The 16,945-nt window shown below is 47.7% G+C and overlaps 10 protein-coding genes and 1 non-coding gene across 11 annotated transcripts; 4 read left to right on the top strand and 7 right to left on the bottom strand. All coding sequences in view use genetic code 12, as the record gives it.

The window, feature by feature from the left end:
- Positions 1-386: 386 nt before the first annotated feature.
- Positions 387-1,187, bottom strand: CXQ87_004945 (uncharacterized protein; the record flags this gene model as incomplete). The annotated part of the gene is made up of 1 exon (XM_025483376.1): positions 387-1,187. The coding sequence occupies one exon, from the start codon at positions 1,185-1,187 to the stop codon at positions 387-389; it is 801 nt and encodes a 266-aa protein (XP_025337589.1).
- Positions 1,188-1,598: 411 nt separating this feature from the next.
- Positions 1,599-2,738, bottom strand: CXQ87_004944 (pyridoxal-phosphate-dependent aminotransferase family protein; the record flags this gene model as incomplete). Its single annotated transcript, XM_025483375.1, has 1 exon — positions 1,599-2,738. One exon carries the CDS (start codon positions 2,736-2,738, stop codon positions 1,599-1,601), a length of 1,140 nt encoding a protein of 379 aa, XP_025337588.1.
- Positions 2,739-4,637: 1,899 nt separating this feature from the next.
- On the top strand, positions 4,638-5,894 carry CXQ87_004943 (uncharacterized protein; the record flags this gene model as incomplete). Its single annotated transcript, XM_025483374.1, has 1 exon — positions 4,638-5,894. The coding sequence occupies one exon, from the start codon at positions 4,638-4,640 to the stop codon at positions 5,892-5,894; it is 1,257 nt and encodes a 418-aa protein (XP_025337587.1).
- Positions 5,895-5,965: 71 nt separating this feature from the next.
- Positions 5,966-8,489, bottom strand: SHE3 (She3p; the record flags this gene model as incomplete). Its single annotated transcript, XM_025483373.1, has 3 exons — positions 5,966-7,133; positions 7,763-8,267; positions 8,438-8,489. 3 exons carry the CDS (start codon positions 8,487-8,489, stop codon positions 5,966-5,968), a joined length of 1,725 nt encoding a protein of 574 aa, XP_025337586.1.
- A 112-nt stretch (positions 8,490-8,601) lies between these two features.
- CXQ87_004941 lies at positions 8,602-8,674 on the top strand. Its single transcript has one exon. It is a non-coding gene; the product is annotated as a tRNA-Ala (tRNA).
- A 40-nt stretch (positions 8,675-8,714) lies between these two features.
- On the bottom strand, positions 8,715-9,278 carry CXQ87_004940 (uncharacterized protein; the record flags this gene model as incomplete). Its single annotated transcript, XM_025483372.1, has 1 exon — positions 8,715-9,278. The coding sequence occupies one exon, from the start codon at positions 9,276-9,278 to the stop codon at positions 8,715-8,717; it is 564 nt and encodes a 187-aa protein (XP_025337585.1).
- Positions 9,279-9,677: 399 nt separating this feature from the next.
- On the bottom strand, positions 9,678-10,661 carry CXQ87_004939 (uncharacterized protein; the record flags this gene model as incomplete). Its single annotated transcript, XM_025483371.1, has 1 exon — positions 9,678-10,661. One exon carries the CDS (start codon positions 10,659-10,661, stop codon positions 9,678-9,680), a length of 984 nt encoding a protein of 327 aa, XP_025337584.1.
- A 1,140-nt stretch (positions 10,662-11,801) lies between these two features.
- CXQ87_004938 (uncharacterized protein) lies at positions 11,802-12,479 on the top strand (the record flags this gene model as incomplete). Its single annotated transcript, XM_025483370.1, has 1 exon — positions 11,802-12,479. One exon carries the CDS (start codon positions 11,802-11,804, stop codon positions 12,477-12,479), a length of 678 nt encoding a protein of 225 aa, XP_025337583.1.
- A 41-nt stretch (positions 12,480-12,520) lies between these two features.
- Positions 12,521-14,116, bottom strand: AGM1 (phosphoacetylglucosamine mutase; the record flags this gene model as incomplete). Its single annotated transcript, XM_025483369.1, has 1 exon — positions 12,521-14,116. The coding sequence occupies one exon, from the start codon at positions 14,114-14,116 to the stop codon at positions 12,521-12,523; it is 1,596 nt and encodes a 531-aa protein (XP_025337582.1).
- A 179-nt stretch (positions 14,117-14,295) lies between these two features.
- CXQ87_004936 (uncharacterized protein) lies at positions 14,296-14,733 on the top strand (the record flags this gene model as incomplete). The annotated part of the gene is made up of 1 exon (XM_025483368.1): positions 14,296-14,733. The coding sequence occupies one exon, from the start codon at positions 14,296-14,298 to the stop codon at positions 14,731-14,733; it is 438 nt and encodes a 145-aa protein (XP_025337581.1).
- Positions 14,734-14,822: 89 nt separating this feature from the next.
- On the bottom strand, positions 14,823-16,809 carry KAR9 (Kar9p; the record flags this gene model as incomplete). Its single annotated transcript, XM_025483367.1, has 3 exons — positions 14,823-14,843; positions 14,870-16,507; positions 16,570-16,809. 3 exons carry the CDS (start codon positions 16,807-16,809, stop codon positions 14,823-14,825), a joined length of 1,899 nt encoding a protein of 632 aa, XP_025337580.1.
- Between the last annotated feature and the right edge of the window lie 136 nt (positions 16,810-16,945).

Here is a 16,945-nt window from a genome sequence, read left to right as displayed (position 1 = left end):
GAATTTAGAAATCTAGGTTCTATTCATCTTGACTACGTTGGAAATGCAGCTTTGTGTGAGACCATTCGATATGGTCTTTGAATTCTGGTACACTTTGGGTATCGGATTCAATGAAATGTCTCACCAAGCTTTCAGAAGGGTTTCACTACGCCTTTTTATGCTGCTAGCATCTACTTTTCAGTAAGCGGTGCAAATGTGCAAACCACGTCTTGTTACTGTTGCAGACGTACTACAATCACATAAAATTTCAATGGAATCACCTTGGTGCATAACTAAAAGCCAATATTTCCATATCTATACTTGTTTCCCTCGGAACATTCCTCAACTCATCATCTACTGCTCACTTTATCCACCGCTAGGTTCCCCCACCGGTCTATGCATTCCTATTAACGCTTCTTCTTCATCGACTTCTGGATACGCTCAAACTCCTCATCATCAAGGTCTGGCGCCTGGCGCTTCTTGCCCTTGGACTTGCCATACTTGGCTTCGAGATTGCTGATCAAATCATCCAATTTTCCAGCGTTTTTCCTCTGAATAAGCGCAGCAAGGTCTCCCTCGGTCTTCAATGGCTTTTTCGTGATCTTCTTCGACATCTCCTCCGCCTGCTTGGCCTCCTTCGCCAACTTCTTCAACATCTGCTTGACCTTCGTCTTTCGCAGCTTCTTGTACTTGTCCCACGTCTTTTGCATATTCTTGTCCATGTCGATGGCGCCTGAAACCAAAGCTTCATCCACAATATCAAACACCCTGCTCTCCTGAGCCTCGTCAAACTCCAAATGCGGAATCACCTCGAAAAGCCGGAGAAAATCACCCTCGTAGTAGGCGAAATTATGCAAAATGTCCTCCTTCTCCTCATCAGAACCCTGGTACTTGGCCCTGTCCTCCTCGATCATGTCTATGGTGATCTTTTCCGTCATCAGGGCAAAATAGTCTTTCCAGTCGAAAACATCTTCTTCTCCTGAATATCCCAACAGTCCCGTTGTATCATATCGACTGCGCTTGGCTGGATCAGATAAAATGCTGTAGGCGAACTGGATCTGGGGAAATACCGTCTTGTCCACATCCAGGTTCACTTGTTGGATTTTGTCAGGGTGGAATTTTAGCGATAGCTTCTTGTAAGCTTTTTTGATAGCAAGGGGCGTCGCCTCCTTGTCGACCTGTAGCACGTTGTACGGGTCGATGTCCATGATTAAAGTAGGATGAATTTGTAAGTGTTTATCTAACGCGCGATGCCAGGGTTATGGTGGTGTGGAGGTGAAAAATCAGCGGGGTGGCCTTAAAACAATTAAAGTATTGGGGAGGCTTATTCTGAAGTTGAGCTTTTATTGATTAGTATAATTATAACTTTTGATTGTGTCGAACATACTACTCTGTTTGATAGGTTGAAGAATTCGCAGCCATGGCTCGTCCAGAGACAGCTGATGAAATTTCAGACTATTCCGCGAGATTTTCATTGCATTAGGTGGTATTCATTTTCGAGAGATGGAGGCGTCTACAATTGCAATACGTCTTCATACTCTTCATTCATGTCTCTGATATTACACTGGTTGATTCGTGTTCACGGACCATACCTGTGACAGTTCATACAATCAGCGCACCTACTTCAACTCAGCCAAGGTCTCCTTGATAGCGGCAAGCAAACGGTCAACGTGGCCCTCGTAGACAGAGTAGCCCATGTGGCCGACACGGAAGTACTTGCCCACCAAAGCCTTGTGGATGCCGCCAGCGACAGTGAAGCCCTTTGTGGCCAACTTGCCCAAGAAGTCTGGACCGTTAACGCCCTCTGGGAAGTAGGCAGCGGTAAGACCGTGAGCGGCAACCTCCTTGTTAGGCACGAGCTTCATGCCCAAAGCCTCGAGCTCGTTCTTGAATTTGGTGGAAGCCTCGTCGTGGGTAGCGTATCTGGCGTCCAAGCCCTGGCCCAAGATCTCGTCCAAGGAGACCTTGAGGGCGGTGACGTTCTGAATGGCAGGGGTGGCAAAGTACGCAGCTCCACCGCCCTCGTAGGCCTTCATGATAGGAGTCCACTTCTTCATGGAGGCGAAGAAAGCAGCAGGCTTCTCCTTGTTGACAGCTTTGTTGACAGCTCTGGAGGAGGCGTAGAAGACAGACAAGCCGGCAGGAGCGCCCAAGGCTTTCTGGGAGGCGGTCAAGGCAAAGTCAATGCCCCACTTGTCGAACTCAATGTTCTCCACACCGATGGAGCAGACACCGTCGACAATGATCAAAGTCTCTGGAGACACCTTCTTGACGAGAGCGGCGATCTTGCCCACGTCAGAAACCACAGCGGTGGAGGTGTCCACGTGGGTGATGGTGATGGCGGTGTACTTCTCCTTCTTCAAGTGCTGCTCAATCTGGTCAAGAGGCACCACGTCGCCCACAGGCGCCGTCACCACGTCAACCTGAGCCTCGTAGACCTGCAAGGCCTCAGCAAAGGAGTCAGAAAAGAAACCCGTCAGGAGAACCAACACCTTGTCGTTCTTGTTGAGCAAGTTGGCACCAGCAACGTCCCAGCCCAAAGTACCAGAGCCGGCAACAACGTAAGGCTGGGCCTCAGGATCCGTCGACTTGAACACCTTACGCAAGTTCTGCAAGACATTCTGGAAGGTTTTCACGAATTCAGGCGAGGTGTGGGCCTGAGAAGGAGTAGCCATGGCACCCAAGACAGCGTCGCTGAACTCAATGGGGCCAGGAATCATGGTGAGCTTGTGCTCTGGTTGCTTGTAGTTGGAGGCCATTCTGATAACGTTTCTACGCAAAATTGACTGGATGGGGCGGAAGAGTGCCGGGGTAGATAGCATCAAAAGAAGAGGGTGGTTACGTCGAGTAGATATACCCCAGGCCCGGCGCGCCGGTGCAGGAGGGCTGTCAGCCTAGTAGTAGAAAAAAGAGAGGAATTGGGCGGCATTGAGTGAAGGAGGGGGCGCATAGGCAGGAAGGCGGCGGTTTATGGGGAGAGGTGGTGGTTTTTTGTTGGTTGTACCGGCGACACCGTTGGACCGGCGCACCGGTTCAGAGTCAGAGACGGAATTCGTGAGAAGTCAGAACGAGGTGCAGCGGGTGGTGCTGGTGGTGGGTGAAGGAAGAGTTTTGGGGATAGAGTTGGAAGGTTGGCAGGTGGGGCTAGGGAGGTGGCGTGGAAGTTGGGCTATAGGTGGTCCAATTGGTGCATCCAGGGATGTAGCAAGGAAGGTATGTTTTTAAAAGATTACAGCAGAAGTTTTTAAATGGGATTTGAAGAATCTGGCTCAATGTTTTAATCGTTGAGGAGTCGCTTCGTTGGCTTGCTCTTTGGCGGTTTTTGTGGTGTTGCTGGTGGGGTGGGGGACCGAGGTTGGCTGCGAAATGGCTCGATCCAGTGGGGACACGTCAAAAACGTTGGATCGAGGGGCATTTTTTTGATTTAGATGTTTGAGAGCTTTGGAATGCGCTGGAGATGGAAAAGATCAGCTGGAGGAGGAAGGGATGATCTGGGGGTGTTTGGCGTGAAACGTGGGGTAACGAGCTAGCCGTGAGATGTTGAATGTAGAGGTGGTGTTGGTCAATTGATAAAATTTTGCTTTATCTACTCGGTTTTGATTGAATTGATAGAATCTCCTGGGTCAATGGCTCCATATTACTTGAAATCTTTGATCTCACCTACTGGCCCTGTGCATGTGAAGATTGATAACGATTTTCATCCCAGGTATTTGAGCACTGATGGTCACATAACATGGTGACTTTTGGAAGGAAGGACTTACTTCGGTCTTCTCTCGACTATAGACTTCGTTCTCATATTGTATCGTGATTATTTTTGGATTGGCATAGGCGTAGTGGATCCTTGAGTAAGCTTGCTGTTCTACGAAGTAAGATGCTAACGCCAGCGCTGATCGATTTGCTCTTCTCTGGATTCACTCCTTTACTCTCTATCACCTCTACATAATCAAGTGGCCTTTAATCGGTAATTGTTTCTTCTAGAGTCTGCAGAGCTGCATCAACATTAAGTTAGCAAATAGGCTATAACTTTCCGAACCAATTGCAATCTCAATGGGATAAGTGAGATTCAAGGCACTGCACTGTTGGAAGATATCTAGACTGGTCCATTTGCTGCGATGTTGTACAGAGTCAGCTTGGACTCTTCTTCATATCCAGAGCATAGAGTTGCAGCCGCTTGCGTCTCTAACCCCTGGGGGCAATGACATCCGGAAGCTAGACAATGGAGCATTTAGTACCTCAAATGCATTATACTGCAATTTCATTCTAACCTATTCTAGTCCTGAGTGCTCTAAACCAACCCAAACCACAGTGCTCTTCAAATGAGGCATTCAATCGATACCATTATGATTCAGGTTTTAAGCAAGTCGTTTTGCCTTCTGATCTTTATTGAAATGAAAGTCAGTCTGGGAAAATGATCGCTTTATTCCTTGGAGTATCCTCACTCCTCAAAACTGCTCGAATGCATTTCGCAGCCATTTCTTGGGTGTACCTATACCTCTCAAAAGCACTCAGAATCACAAATCTCCCTCAATTCAGATATCCAGGTCCAAATAGAGCAACAGTGAATCTCAAATCCTCGTCGCCTTAGATCAATCCTTCCACAAATCATAGCCATACAACTCCTCAACCTCATCACTCTCACCTGCACTGGCTGCGAACTAATGGTAACCAGACAGTTCTCCCTACGAGGCCACAAGGCACCAATTGCAGGATTTCTGGATACTTCCTATGGCCTTGTTTCTGCAGACAGAGACGGCTGGGTCGTCGTGTGGAGTCTCGTGACCAAAAGACCGCTAGGATTCTGGAAAGCTCACGATGGGCAAATCATCACCTTGATCAAAACACCCCATGGATTGTTGACACATGGCCGGGACTCGGCCATCCGGTTCTGGAACACAGAAGGTCTCTCTGTGGAACCGGATTTGGCATATATGGGAAGGGAAGGTTTGCCAAAACCGAAATACGAGGAGATTCCAGTGAACGCCTTGAACTTCTGTAATGTGGACTACGTTGACGGCCTATTGGCCACGGCATCAACGACAGACTCGGAGAAATTTGATATTTACGAGCTAGCAGCACCAGGGAAACCATGGGGTCTTTCCAGAGTCGTCCAAGGCTTCTCTGTGGGTACTGGTGCTGTGGATGAGACTAAGCGAGACGGTCAAGGCATTATCATGAAACTACGATTCGTGGGGCGGTCCTTGCTCTTTGTGGGTTATGAGCTGGGAACAGTGAAGGGTTTCAGATTGACAGACGAGTCGAAATTTACAGCTCTGGCGAAGGAACTGCTCGTTCTCAATAAGGACTTGAAAGTGACTGAGGTCTTTTCATATAACGGCCACTCGCCACAGCCAGTGCTTTCAATTGAGTATGCTGACGAGAAGCTCTATACGGGATCGGCGTCCAAGAAGCTTATTGTGGTGTCAATCGGTGAGCTCTTGAAGGAGGGATCAAGTGAACCTGCGAAAGTCAAAACTGAACCATCAAGGAAGCCTTCTAGTGGTCTTGGGCTGCTACTAGGACGGCCAAAAATTGAGGTTGTGGACGACTTTGAACCTGCCGAATGCGAGATCTCCACCTTCAACCTTCGACATGCTGGAATTCTGAATATCCAGATCGGCGAGGAGATCCACATTATCTTCTGGGATGGCGTACTCAAAAGCTACACCAAAGACTTGAAGGAAATCAGCCGATCGGAAAGAGGAGTGGAACGAATTAAGGTCGAAACAGAACAGACTGAAGTAGCCAAACCAACTACCAAAGCACTCTGTGCATATTTATATCATCCACCTCAGGCTTCTCCTCAAAACGCATCCCGAAAAGAGCTTCTTCGGCTTCGAAGAGCCAAACAAGAAGTGTTGTTGTTCGTGGGCTACGGCGACAACCTCATAAGTGCATTTACGATAGACGAACTGTAATAAATCATATTCGAATCTGGGGTATCTATAAGCAAGACGAAGGAATGTAAAATTAGACCAGGCTTCATAGGCTAGGCTTTGGCAGGCTCGGAGCTTATTTTTCTCAGCGGCTTTCTGTCGTTGTTGAAATTGCTGCTATTGAAGTTGCTGCTTCCACCGTAGAACAGCCTTCTTTTATTTTTGTTGGAGGTGGGCTGATTGGAATTCTCATTAAGGAAAAGTTGTGAGTTTCTGTTGCCTCTGCTGCCAGATCTGTTGTGTGAGTTGTTACCTGAAGAACTCGAAGAACGGCTTCCGCCGGCCAGGTTGAAGCGCTGCTTGGGGAGTGGGGATGAGTTTTCAAGGTCTGGGGATTCCAACCGCATCAGATTTCTCTTGTTGCTGTTGTTATTGTTGTTTCTCCTTCTCCTCAGAGACACATTGCGCTGTCCTGAGGAACGGCCCGCACTTTCGATATCCAAGTCGCTGAAGGTGGTGTTCAAGCTTTCGCTGGCATTCAGCAAAAGCGCGTCAATATCAACATCGACTTGTTCACGCTCCTTGATTTTACCCAGCAAGTCTGGATGCTTCTCCACAAGAGATGAAATAACTTGCACATTCTCCAGCAAGATCTCCTTGGACTCCTCGCCGTGGGACTTTGCAGCCTTTGCCAAAGCTACTAAAAGCTGCAAAATTGCCTTGGTCTTGTTCACGTTCAAATTGTCCATTTGCTTCCGCTTGGACATGAGGCTCTCGAGCAACGCATCGTAGTCTTTGTCGTTGCTGTCCAACTTGGCAGACAAATCATCGATTGTCCTAGCCAGCTCTTTCTTGTAGTTATCAAACAAGCGGTACATGCCGTCCAACTCTTGCTGGTAGTGGCGTTTGTATTCATGCTGAGAAGCTATCAAGGCGTCGTAGGCGATCTTCAAACGCTCGTGTTCGGCTGTAGAGAGAGACAGTGACTCTTGCAAGTTATCGCATCTGATCTTCAAGTTTTTGTTGGAGAGCTTGAGATTCTCATTGGACGAGTGGACGTCATCGAACTCCTCCTCCAAGTCGGTAATTCTGCGCTCTTTTCTCTTCAACAAAGCTCCAATCATATCGTTTTCGTGCTTGGCATTGGCCAACTGGTCGACGAAAGACTCATTCTTCTTACTCAAAATCTCATTCTTCTTCTTGTACGACTGGTTGGAGATCTTGAGCTCCTCAGCTTCATTCTTCAAGTCGTCAATCTCAGCCTGGAGTCTCTCGATGACTCTCGAGGTTGGCTTTTTCAGGGGACTTTCCATCTTCTTTGTGTATTAGCGCTTCAGATCAGCTCTAGTTGCTCAACAGAGTGAAAAGATGCGTAGAGTACTGGCGGTAGTAGGAAGTGCTCAATACTTAAGGTTTGAAGTCTTGATGTTGTTTACTTTTCGCAGCCGAGGCAGCCAACGACGCACCCGTACACCAGGCTTAGGTATGCAACGGGTTTCCACATGCTGCTAGTTATACGACAGCAAGATATTTAAATTTTTTGAAGATGAATTAGCCTTTAACAAACTTTTTAATACCACAGTATCTATGTTTCGGTAGTCAAATTTGGAATTAGAGTCGTACACTCATGCAGCATTCCTGTGAGACACATTCCCATAGCAGATTCTTCCTTAAAGATACTTATTGATGGATTATCAATAAAGTTCTCTATAAGCTTTTTTAAGTTTAGCGTATGAAACTAAAGCTACTGCAAAAATCAACATTCAATTGTTCATTCGTCTAACAGATGCACGATCTCGGCTACGACTTTGTATGACTAGCTATGACAGGAATAAGGCAGAGTCCGTCAAAGACACTGCTACTCAGATCGAAAAAGCCTTCAAAATCAAAATCAGCTCCAAAATTAGCACCGTCTAACCTCGTCCTTGGGATGCAATTCAATCTCATCTGCGATCCGTCTATGAAAAGCCACATGCAATCGAGCGGCTGCTCCATCGAACCTAGGAAATTCAGCTTTCTTACGGGCAGCCTCAACATCCCTTTCATATGCGGCCGTATCGAGAGCCCTGAGCATGCGTCTTAAGTCTCTATCCTTGTATCTGAGCGGATTGAGAGTGCAAATGATGATCTCGAGCCATTCGGGCGTATCCTTGTAGATCTGTTCGTAGCGCTTAAAATATTTAAAGCCCTGTAGACTCTCCTGGAAAGCCTTCAATTGAGTTAAATCCCTGCTCGCTTGGTCCATCTCTCCGATTTCATATAATTGCCTGATCATTTCGAGGGAAGTCAGGCATGGAGCAAGCACCATATCAAGGGCCTTTGTGTCGATGCTTTCACTAAGAACTCTATAAATGAAAGTATCAGTTCTAGCCGCCAATTTGTTGAGGTCGCCCTGTGGGATACCCTCGTACAAATCTTTAACGGAATCATCGATATGTTACACCTTGGAGACAAGCAGGATCCATCACACTTGAAAAGAACGGTATTCGAGCATCAGCCTTGGTTGGACGCAAAGAAGTCAATCTCCCATGGTCAGCGCTTCAATCTTAAAAAAAAAAAAAAAAAATATATGATGTCTCACTTACCTGAGGAGTCTTTGATTCTCTCGTCTTCGTATGTCTCTCTGGGGCACTTCATTGTGCAGTACCAACATAGGAATTTTGCATATTTTGTATATCTTTATCACGTGATCTCTTTGTCGTGCTGATCCACCTCTTAGACAGCGCTGTACAAAACATCCCCACACCATGGGCGTGTGGCGTAGTTGGTAGCGCGTTCGCTTAGCATGCGAAAGGTCTCCGGTTCGAATCCGGACTCGTCCATTTTTTTTATATCTATTTAAACCATGTTTCTGCCAGCAGATCATGCGTAGTGCTTCTTATCTTCCAACTCGTCTAGACGAATCTTCATCGCGGTGAGCTTGCGCTCCACGTCGACCCAAAACGAGTTCTCTCGCTCCATCAACGCCATGTACTTCTCAAAAACAAGCGTATTCTTCACCACCAACATGTGGTATGCCCTCATGATGCCCTCAATCGCTTCCTGTCTCTGATGCACCAGCTCCAAGTCAATTTTGTTCACGACCTCAGAAGAAAGGGCTGGAATGTCCAATGTGGAGAGTTCAGCCAAGTTAGAGTAGGCTTCCCGAATTGCCGGGAACTTGGCCAAAAGCACTTCCTGTTTCTCTGCATCTGGAACACTGCTGCGGTTTCTGACCTCAGGAATGTGTTTCTTTGGGTCTCTAACGGTTTCTATGATTCTCTCCAACGTCTGAAGCTCAGCATTGGACTTGTAAAGTGCATCGACTTTGGCCTGGAGATCTTGCACCTGTGCTGTCAAGGAAACACCAGATTTGTCCTTTTCTCCTGCCTGGAGTTCTAGTCTCGTTAGTCTGCTGCTGAGACTGTTGAATGTGGAAGAATCCATGGTGATAATATGTGCGAAACGGAAGTAAGCGCACAATGTGAGCCCTATTGACAGAAGCATGAGGTAATGGTGTTGGGGAATGAGCTCAATGTGATTTCGTATTTTCGTTCAGATTTCGATCTTGGCCGTTCTTGACAATCCGTGGCCACAGAATGGCAATTTCAGAGGACTGTGATAATCAGAGACCAGCTCTTCTACGGCGGTGATAAGACTCTACAAAGTAAATGTAAAATACCATCGTCAATTTGATGGCCCGAATATATTTGCGTGGCTATCAGCCTTTTAATATCCTTGGCCTAGGCAGCTGCTGGAGGTGTCTGCCAAATTAAGTAGGATCTGCCGAGTCTTTCGGTGGTTCAACCCTCTAGCGTCCAATTGCAGCCATCTAGCGGAGTCGTCTCACTCTTCCTCGCTGCTGCTAAATTCATCGTTTTTGCTGTCGCCGTAAAGCTCTCGGAGACTCATGGGCTTGCCCTGCTTGGCGTCCAGGCCGTTTCGGCCGAACGACTTCTTCTCGGGCTCCGGCTCGTCGGCCATTTTGATCACAATCCGCTCCCGAGCACCGCCATCATCGTCATCCTCGTCACTTTCGGAAAAGTTCTCGCCAAAGGCGTTCGGCAGACTCTCCGACGACTCCAACACCTCCTGGAGCTGGTCTTCAAGGTCCTTGAAGTCGTCGTCCATATCCACGTCACCGTCTTTCTTGGCTCTCTTAGCCGTCCGTGGCTTCGGCTTCGGCTTCTCTACTTCCTTGAGGGCACTGCCCGTCATGAGGTTCGATGTCTCGGACTCGCTCTCCAAGTCCTCAAAGTCCTCCATGTTGATGATCTCCTTATCGGGCGTCGCTGAAGGCGGCCTTTTTGCCGCTTTCTTTGTAGGTTTCTTCACGGGCTTCTTCACCTCGCCATTCGTCTTTGTCGGCCCAGTGGCAGCCTGCTGCTGCTGTGCCTTCACCTCAGGAATATAGATCCCATCCTTCGGCGCCTTCTGCCACTCGGCAATCGCCGTTCGCCACTTGTCGGCATTTCTGCTTTTGCTCATTCGTATCGTGTTGGAGAGCTGTTGTAGCAGCACCTTGACGGCTCCCTTGTGGTCTTTTTCAAAAGCCAAGTAGAAGGAGTCTGGCCCCGACCCGCTGGCTCCGGCTCGCTGTCTTTGCTGGATTCCTTCGAAGATCACAGTAGGTGCCTTTCCCTTCTGAAGGGACAGCTGTGCTTCAAGCACACACGTCTGGTCGTCTCTATAAAGCTTTAGTGGCTCCTTCTGGCTCATGGAATCAGGAACAAAGCCGTATCGGAGAGCTAGCGGTCCATTCGATGTAGCAGTTTCGTTGTCGTAGCCTAGAACCGACAAGTCGATGTCGTACTCGCCGTCAGGAAGCATGGTGGGGAAAATCGAAAGGAGTGTGGAAGAAAATGGTGTAGGAGGAGTATGGTGAGGCGCACTAGGCACGAATGTAGTGAGGGCCTGGTGATGTCAAAAAGGGAAAGACCATAACGGAGCGGCGTGAGAGATGGATGATTCAGATGAATGTTTTGTGATGGTTACGTTGCTTTAATGGAGATTTTTGAAGGCGATCCCCGGGAAGATGGAAATTAAGATGGTAGGTAGGGCGCTTATTGGGTCAGCAGCATCCGCCCATGCCCAGAAACGGGAATGAGGGATCCAAAAAGGCGGATCGGGCTTTTTGTGGTGATGAGGTTTTATTGGTACTTTGGAGAAGGGGAAGATCTCGGGCACTGTGTTTGAGTTATTTTTGGGTTTCCGTGGTAGGTGGAGAGCACGGCAACTCTAGGCGAGGCTAGATCGTGTAGAAGTCTTAGGTTGGAAGGGGTGGTGTAGTGTGGTGAAGTGGTTTTTTTAATGTGATTCGGAGTTGTAGAAAGATTTGAAGGAGCTAAGTTTTAGGATCAAGGTTTGGCACGGTGTTGCATTGGGATATCGGTGTACTAGTTGACCGATCCATGAATGTTCAGCGATTCTCTCAGAGCAACGGGGTTTTAACCCCATAGCGCCTGAATTTTATTTCAGTAGTTCCTTTAAAGAGAAACCAATGTGGCATTCATCTCCAACCTGAGTTCTGAGTATTTGGAAGTCACTGTTCATGGTGAATGAGCAAACAAGCCATTGTGCTAGTATCTGGCTGCGAAAAGCGAAAGTTGAGAACACCACCACCACAACATCCTAAACTTTGACAAGACCACTATAAATTCCCATTTTACGCTAATTCACTCAATATTAATCACTTAAGACCAACTTTGTCCCTTTGCATTTCCATTTCACACGAAAGAAGGACGATCTAGACGCACCATCGGTTTCCATCAACCAACAACCCCATCTACTCACCAGCAATCCATTGCCCTCCAAAAGCTAAATTTCGATGAAATAAGCAAAAATGAACCCCTCTTAACTCTACCTTCATCAACTCTGACCCCACAATCACCTTCGATCCATCAACTTCGTTCACGTGACCATTGTTGACATTTCCATTGATTGGGTATCGCTTTGATCTACTACGCTTTCATGGCCTCTGAAGAAAAGGTGTCACTTTTGCACCCTAAGGTGCTTCTAATGACAGCAGGAGCTACTGCGTCAATTCTTCTTTCTTATAAGTTCTACACTCGCTACATCCGCCGCATACGAAGCTACCTAGACTTGAGCCATGACATTCTTGATGGTCAGCGCAACTTGTATGGAAAAGTCACCAGAGTGGGAGACGGAGACAACTTTCGTTTTTTCCATACACCCGGTGGGATCATTGCTGGCTGGGGATGGCTTCGAAAAATCCCTACAAAGCCGCTGGAGTTGAAAGATGAGACGTTAATGATCAGACTTTGTGGGGTTGATGCACCAGAAAACGCCCACTTTGGGAAGCCAGCACAACCATACTCCAAAGAAGCACTCGAATGGCTCAAAGGCTACTTGCTTGATCGCTATGTGACCATCACGCCATATTCCATTGACCAATACAAGCGTGTGGTTGCAAGAGCTCAAGTTTGGAAATGGACTGGCAGAAAAGATGTCAGTGCAGAGATGCTCCGTCACGGACTCGGCTTGGTGTATGAAGGCAAGATAGGAGCAGAATTCGGCGACAACGAAGCTTGGTACAGAAAGCTAGAGGCCAAAGCAAAAAGAAAGAAGAAGGGCTTATGGTCTTTGGGCAGAAAGCTCGTCACTCCCGGAGAGTTTAAACGAAGCTGAGCATCATTTCATCGTGCATTTTATAATTTTCCCTTGCCCAGTCACTTGAGCAACGCTGACACCTCCTCACTCAACTCATTTGCATGCTCCTTGGTGTCAGCTTCAGCATATACCCTAACAGCATCCTCAGTGCCCGAGGCCCTCACGAATGATCTTCCCTCAGAGTACTTTGAAACAATCTCATCAATCTTATCTTGCATTCCGGCGGGCTCCACCAAGGTCCGCTCGGCGTTTGTAGTCTTGAAAACAGTACGGTCAGGAACCACCACCTTCACCAACTTGTTTGGCAAGTCCGTGTACTCTTGGTCCCACTGCTCTGGCGTCAACTTCAAGTAGTGAAGAATGACCAAAACAGTCAACAAGTCGGAGATGGCATCACCCACGGTTTGGTTGATCAACTTGGTGAACTGCTGGAGCACCTTCAACGCCTCAGTTTCTTCAGGCGAGGCTGCCTCGTGAGCAAAAATCTTCTCCTCAGCATCCTTGGAGAAAATGACGGTACCATGGCCGTTGGCCTCGAAGTAAACACCGACGTCGTACTTCTCAGCCTCGTGGTGCAAGTGCTTCACACCTGTAGGTGTACAACGAACAGGCAATTTCAAGACATCCGAGACGTACTTCGTGGAAGAACCATTAGCGTATGCGGTTTGGATAACGGCAATGTCCAACTTGAGTTTGGAAGTGTCGATCTTAGACAACAATCTCTGCAAGAACAAGGCAATCAAGGTGGCAATCTTGTCACCATCCAACAACTTGAAAGTACCGTCTTCAGTCTGGTAATAGTGAACCAATCTGTCTGCGTCACCGTCAAATGAGCCGTACAACTTGCCTGGTGTAGGGGAAACGTTCTTTGGAAGACGCTGGTTGGTCTTGACGTAATCAGCACCGCAATCGAAGTTAAGCAATTCAGGTTTAGTGTAGTCGTTGTTGACAAAAGAGTAGCTGATCTCGTCGTTCAAGTACTTTTCAAAGAGATCCTTGACTTTAGGAGCTCCCACACCGTTGGCAGAGTCCACGGTGATCTCCACCTTTTCGTCTCCCCCGTACTTGAAGATCTCCTTGAAGGAGTCGGCCAATTTCTGGTAGTAGCCCTGTTCCAGGGTCACGCCAAAGGCAGGATCATTCGTAGTACGTGTCACGTAGTGCAATTGAGGTGTAGTGAACAAACCGTAATCGGTGAAGGTAGAGGCTGGAATAGACTCCACGCCAGCAATTGTAGCGTCAGACAATCTCGAGGAGGATTCACGAGAGTCTCTGGCAATCACAACGTTGGCTGGGGTGTTCAAATCAATTCCCAACTCCTTAACGAGCTTTTCCACGGCGCCCGCCAACTCCGGATGACTAGCATTGGCCAAGTCAGTGGCATACTTTTCCCATGAGCTCTCCAACATGCTACCCAAAGGATCCACAACCTTCACGCCGTTGTCCTGAGGAGGGTTATGGGAAGCAGTGACCATGACACCGACAGTCTGGCCCTTCAAATACTTGGATCTCAACAGGGCTAAGATTCCAACAGTGTAGTTGACGTAGTCCAACAAATCAGCTTTCATTCTGAAACCGGCGGTGCCGTAGGCGTAGGTCACACCCTCGGGCTTGGGGCACTTGCTAATGCGTTCGAAAATTAGGTCCTTGATCATTTTGGTGAAAAAGGTGGGAGGATCATCCGGGGACAGCTAAGTACAGATCTCATGAGCCCTTGTTTGTGTACTGCACAAACGCTATGCCAAAAGGGTATTCTTAGTGCTTCATGCACCTTCATGTAGCGCTTTTGTAGATGAGAGTTGCATTTTCCTGAAAATACAACATCAGCTCAGATATGAAGAAGCCGGGGAAGTTTGCAAACTCGTCGTTTCACAAGGAAGGCCGTGTCGTGAACAATGAGCCTCCGAAGAAGCCGACAACCCCAAAAGATGAGTTTTTCACGGAGCTCGTGAAAACCGGCAGACCCAATTGGAAAAAGGCCCCAACAGCAGTGAAACAACAATACAATGGTATCTTTTTGATCCTTTTCTCCATTCCCATCATGGCACTCTCTGGCTGGGAGCTTTATAGAAGAGTGGAGGGCAAGTCCACCAAAAAGGTTCAGGAAGGTGAGATCGTCCAGGGTAAGGAAGTGAGGAAGTTTGGGGAGGCGGAAAAATGGCAGAGGGAGAAGGACAGTGTCTTGTACAAGATCTTTGGTCGTGACTTCTTCTTGGACGGCTTTACCAGTAAAACCATGAAGCGTGACGACAAAAAGGAGGACGAGAAATAGCCGTTTATTTCCATGCTTTCTTTGCTGATTTGATTGGTTGCAAGAGATGACTTTCGTCGAAACGGGAGCCAATAGACGAACCCGGTCTATCAGGCGATGTTGAACGTAAACTCAACCGGTCAAGAGCAGGCTCGACATCATCTATGCTACCGGTCTCATATGCCAAATTTGGCGTGGTCTGTCCCGCCAAAGAGAGTTTGTCAGCTCTCATTGTGAGCAGCGACGCCCGAGACCGCTCTTGTGGCGTCATTTCCCCTGCAAACAGGGAACTTGTTGAGGATGCTCTTCTTCCACTCATACGTTTCTTAGGCAAAGTGAACAGCGGCGGACTCCTCAACATTGTAGGCGACATATGTGGCGTCTTGAGCAATGGATTTGCTAAATGAATGGGGAGCTGCTTCGATTCAGGTCGCCTGTCCGGTGATATGAAAACTGGATGCGATGGACTAATGCTGGGTATGCGTGATCCCTTCGCCGGTATCTTTTTGATCACCGGAAACCTCATTTGTATATAGTTCTCAACAATAATAGGTATCTTAGAGGGCTGCGGATCGAAATTCTGACTGAATTGTTGGAGGATTCTAGTGTAATTAGACACCGCTTCTTTGGGATGTGTTTCTGGGGTCTTTGGGTGGACGAGAGTTTCCGTGCTATCATCTTGCGATAGCTTCACCTCTTCATCCTTGGGAGACAGCTGGAGTCCAAGAAGAGCCATCTGTAGCCTCGAGCTTCGAAGCTGGCCAGGCTCTATGTCCAAATCCACAAACCGATCTGTCTTTTGAGCACTGATAGGTACATTAGGAGAGGGATTGACGTCAAGTCGAAGATCAAAGCCTCCATTATTAGGCGAATTAGTAGACGACAATCTCTTGGTCTCGGACAACGCCAGCGGTGTCCGTTTTTGAATCATTTTGACAGGCTTGAGGCCATCCTCACCGAGCTCGGGAGTGGACCCCCTGGGAGTACCAGGTGATTTGCCGATGCTTATGGAGCCACTTAGAAGTTCGTTCACTTCAGTCCATTTTGGGCGAATTTCTAATCTAAACCTATCTCGTATGCCCTTATCATCACCGACATAGTCCACCATGGCTTTATGTAGAAGCATGTTGGCGTTCGAACACATTTTGAATGAGATACCTAGCTCGTCACTCACTTCTGAGACACCCATTTCCTGGCTCTTCTTAAGCTTCTCGGCCATTTCATCTAGCTTGGTTACCATCAGATCAATGAGGAACATGCACAAGTGACGCCAGCGCAGAACGATTGCAGAACTTCGTAGTTCACTGAAATCGGATACGACTTTTCTCCAGGATTTTCTAAGAGAATGGAAGTCCTGGTTCACGTCAGCGATGGCTGATGGGAAAATAATGCCACAATGCTGTTTGAACTCGCCGATTCGATGCTCGAGAAATTTGATCGATATGCTGATGGGCTTAAGTCTACTTTCAAAGCGCTCAAAGTTTTCGAAAAACTCTCTTTCCTCGGTTGAGAACGCCATGATCGGCGTATCTATGCTGTTGTCTGACCCAGTGAGCTTCACCTTGGACACCACCTTCTCCATGCTCAAGTCGTTTGGAAGTTCCGAGAGTTTCACATCTCGCAAAGAGTTGTAGATGTCGTCACAGGTCCCAATCTCTCGCTTTATCTCCTTAATGCTGTCAAATCGTAATTCGTGATACTGAGCCGATATAGACACAGCGGTCTGAGCCTGCAAAAGGGCCTGCTTTGCCTTGGCCAAAAGATCGCTCGTATGTTTGAGGTGACCCAGCAATTCCTTAGTATCTAGAGCCCCGGTAGCGCCATTGTCTGAGCCACAAACAGCTCAATCAGGGTGACTTCCTTGTATAGGGTACTCACCAATGCACGTTCTTCATGGTACCATCCTAGGGTCTCGTCCTCGGCTTTATCAAAAAGAGCCTTGATTTGATGAAGATACAGCTCGACATCGAGAAGGATAGCCACGGCTTTTGAGTTCTCAAACGTCAGAAGACCTCTCTCTTGATGCTTCAGGTCTGTTAGATCGCTTCCTATTAGAGCGGCAAAGTCGAAGTGGCGCTTGGCCCATGGCGGAGACATTATTTATCCTGAAGGTTTGAGAAGTTAAAGCCATAAGTAGCAGGACAAGTCCAATCGACCAAGTGTGTGATTGTTGATAAAGCGTGCTTTGTTTATGGATCTGATACGGGTGCATGCAGGTGACAAGGTACGGTCA

This window comes from Candidozyma duobushaemuli (genome assembly GCF_002926085.2).
Source record: "Candidozyma duobushaemuli strain B09383 chromosome Unknown F_B09383, whole genome shotgun sequence".
NCBI classification, from domain to species: domain Eukaryota; kingdom Fungi; phylum Ascomycota; class Pichiomycetes; order Serinales; family Metschnikowiaceae; genus Candidozyma; species Candidozyma duobushaemuli.
This window is presented reverse-complemented; position numbering and strand designations above follow the sequence as displayed.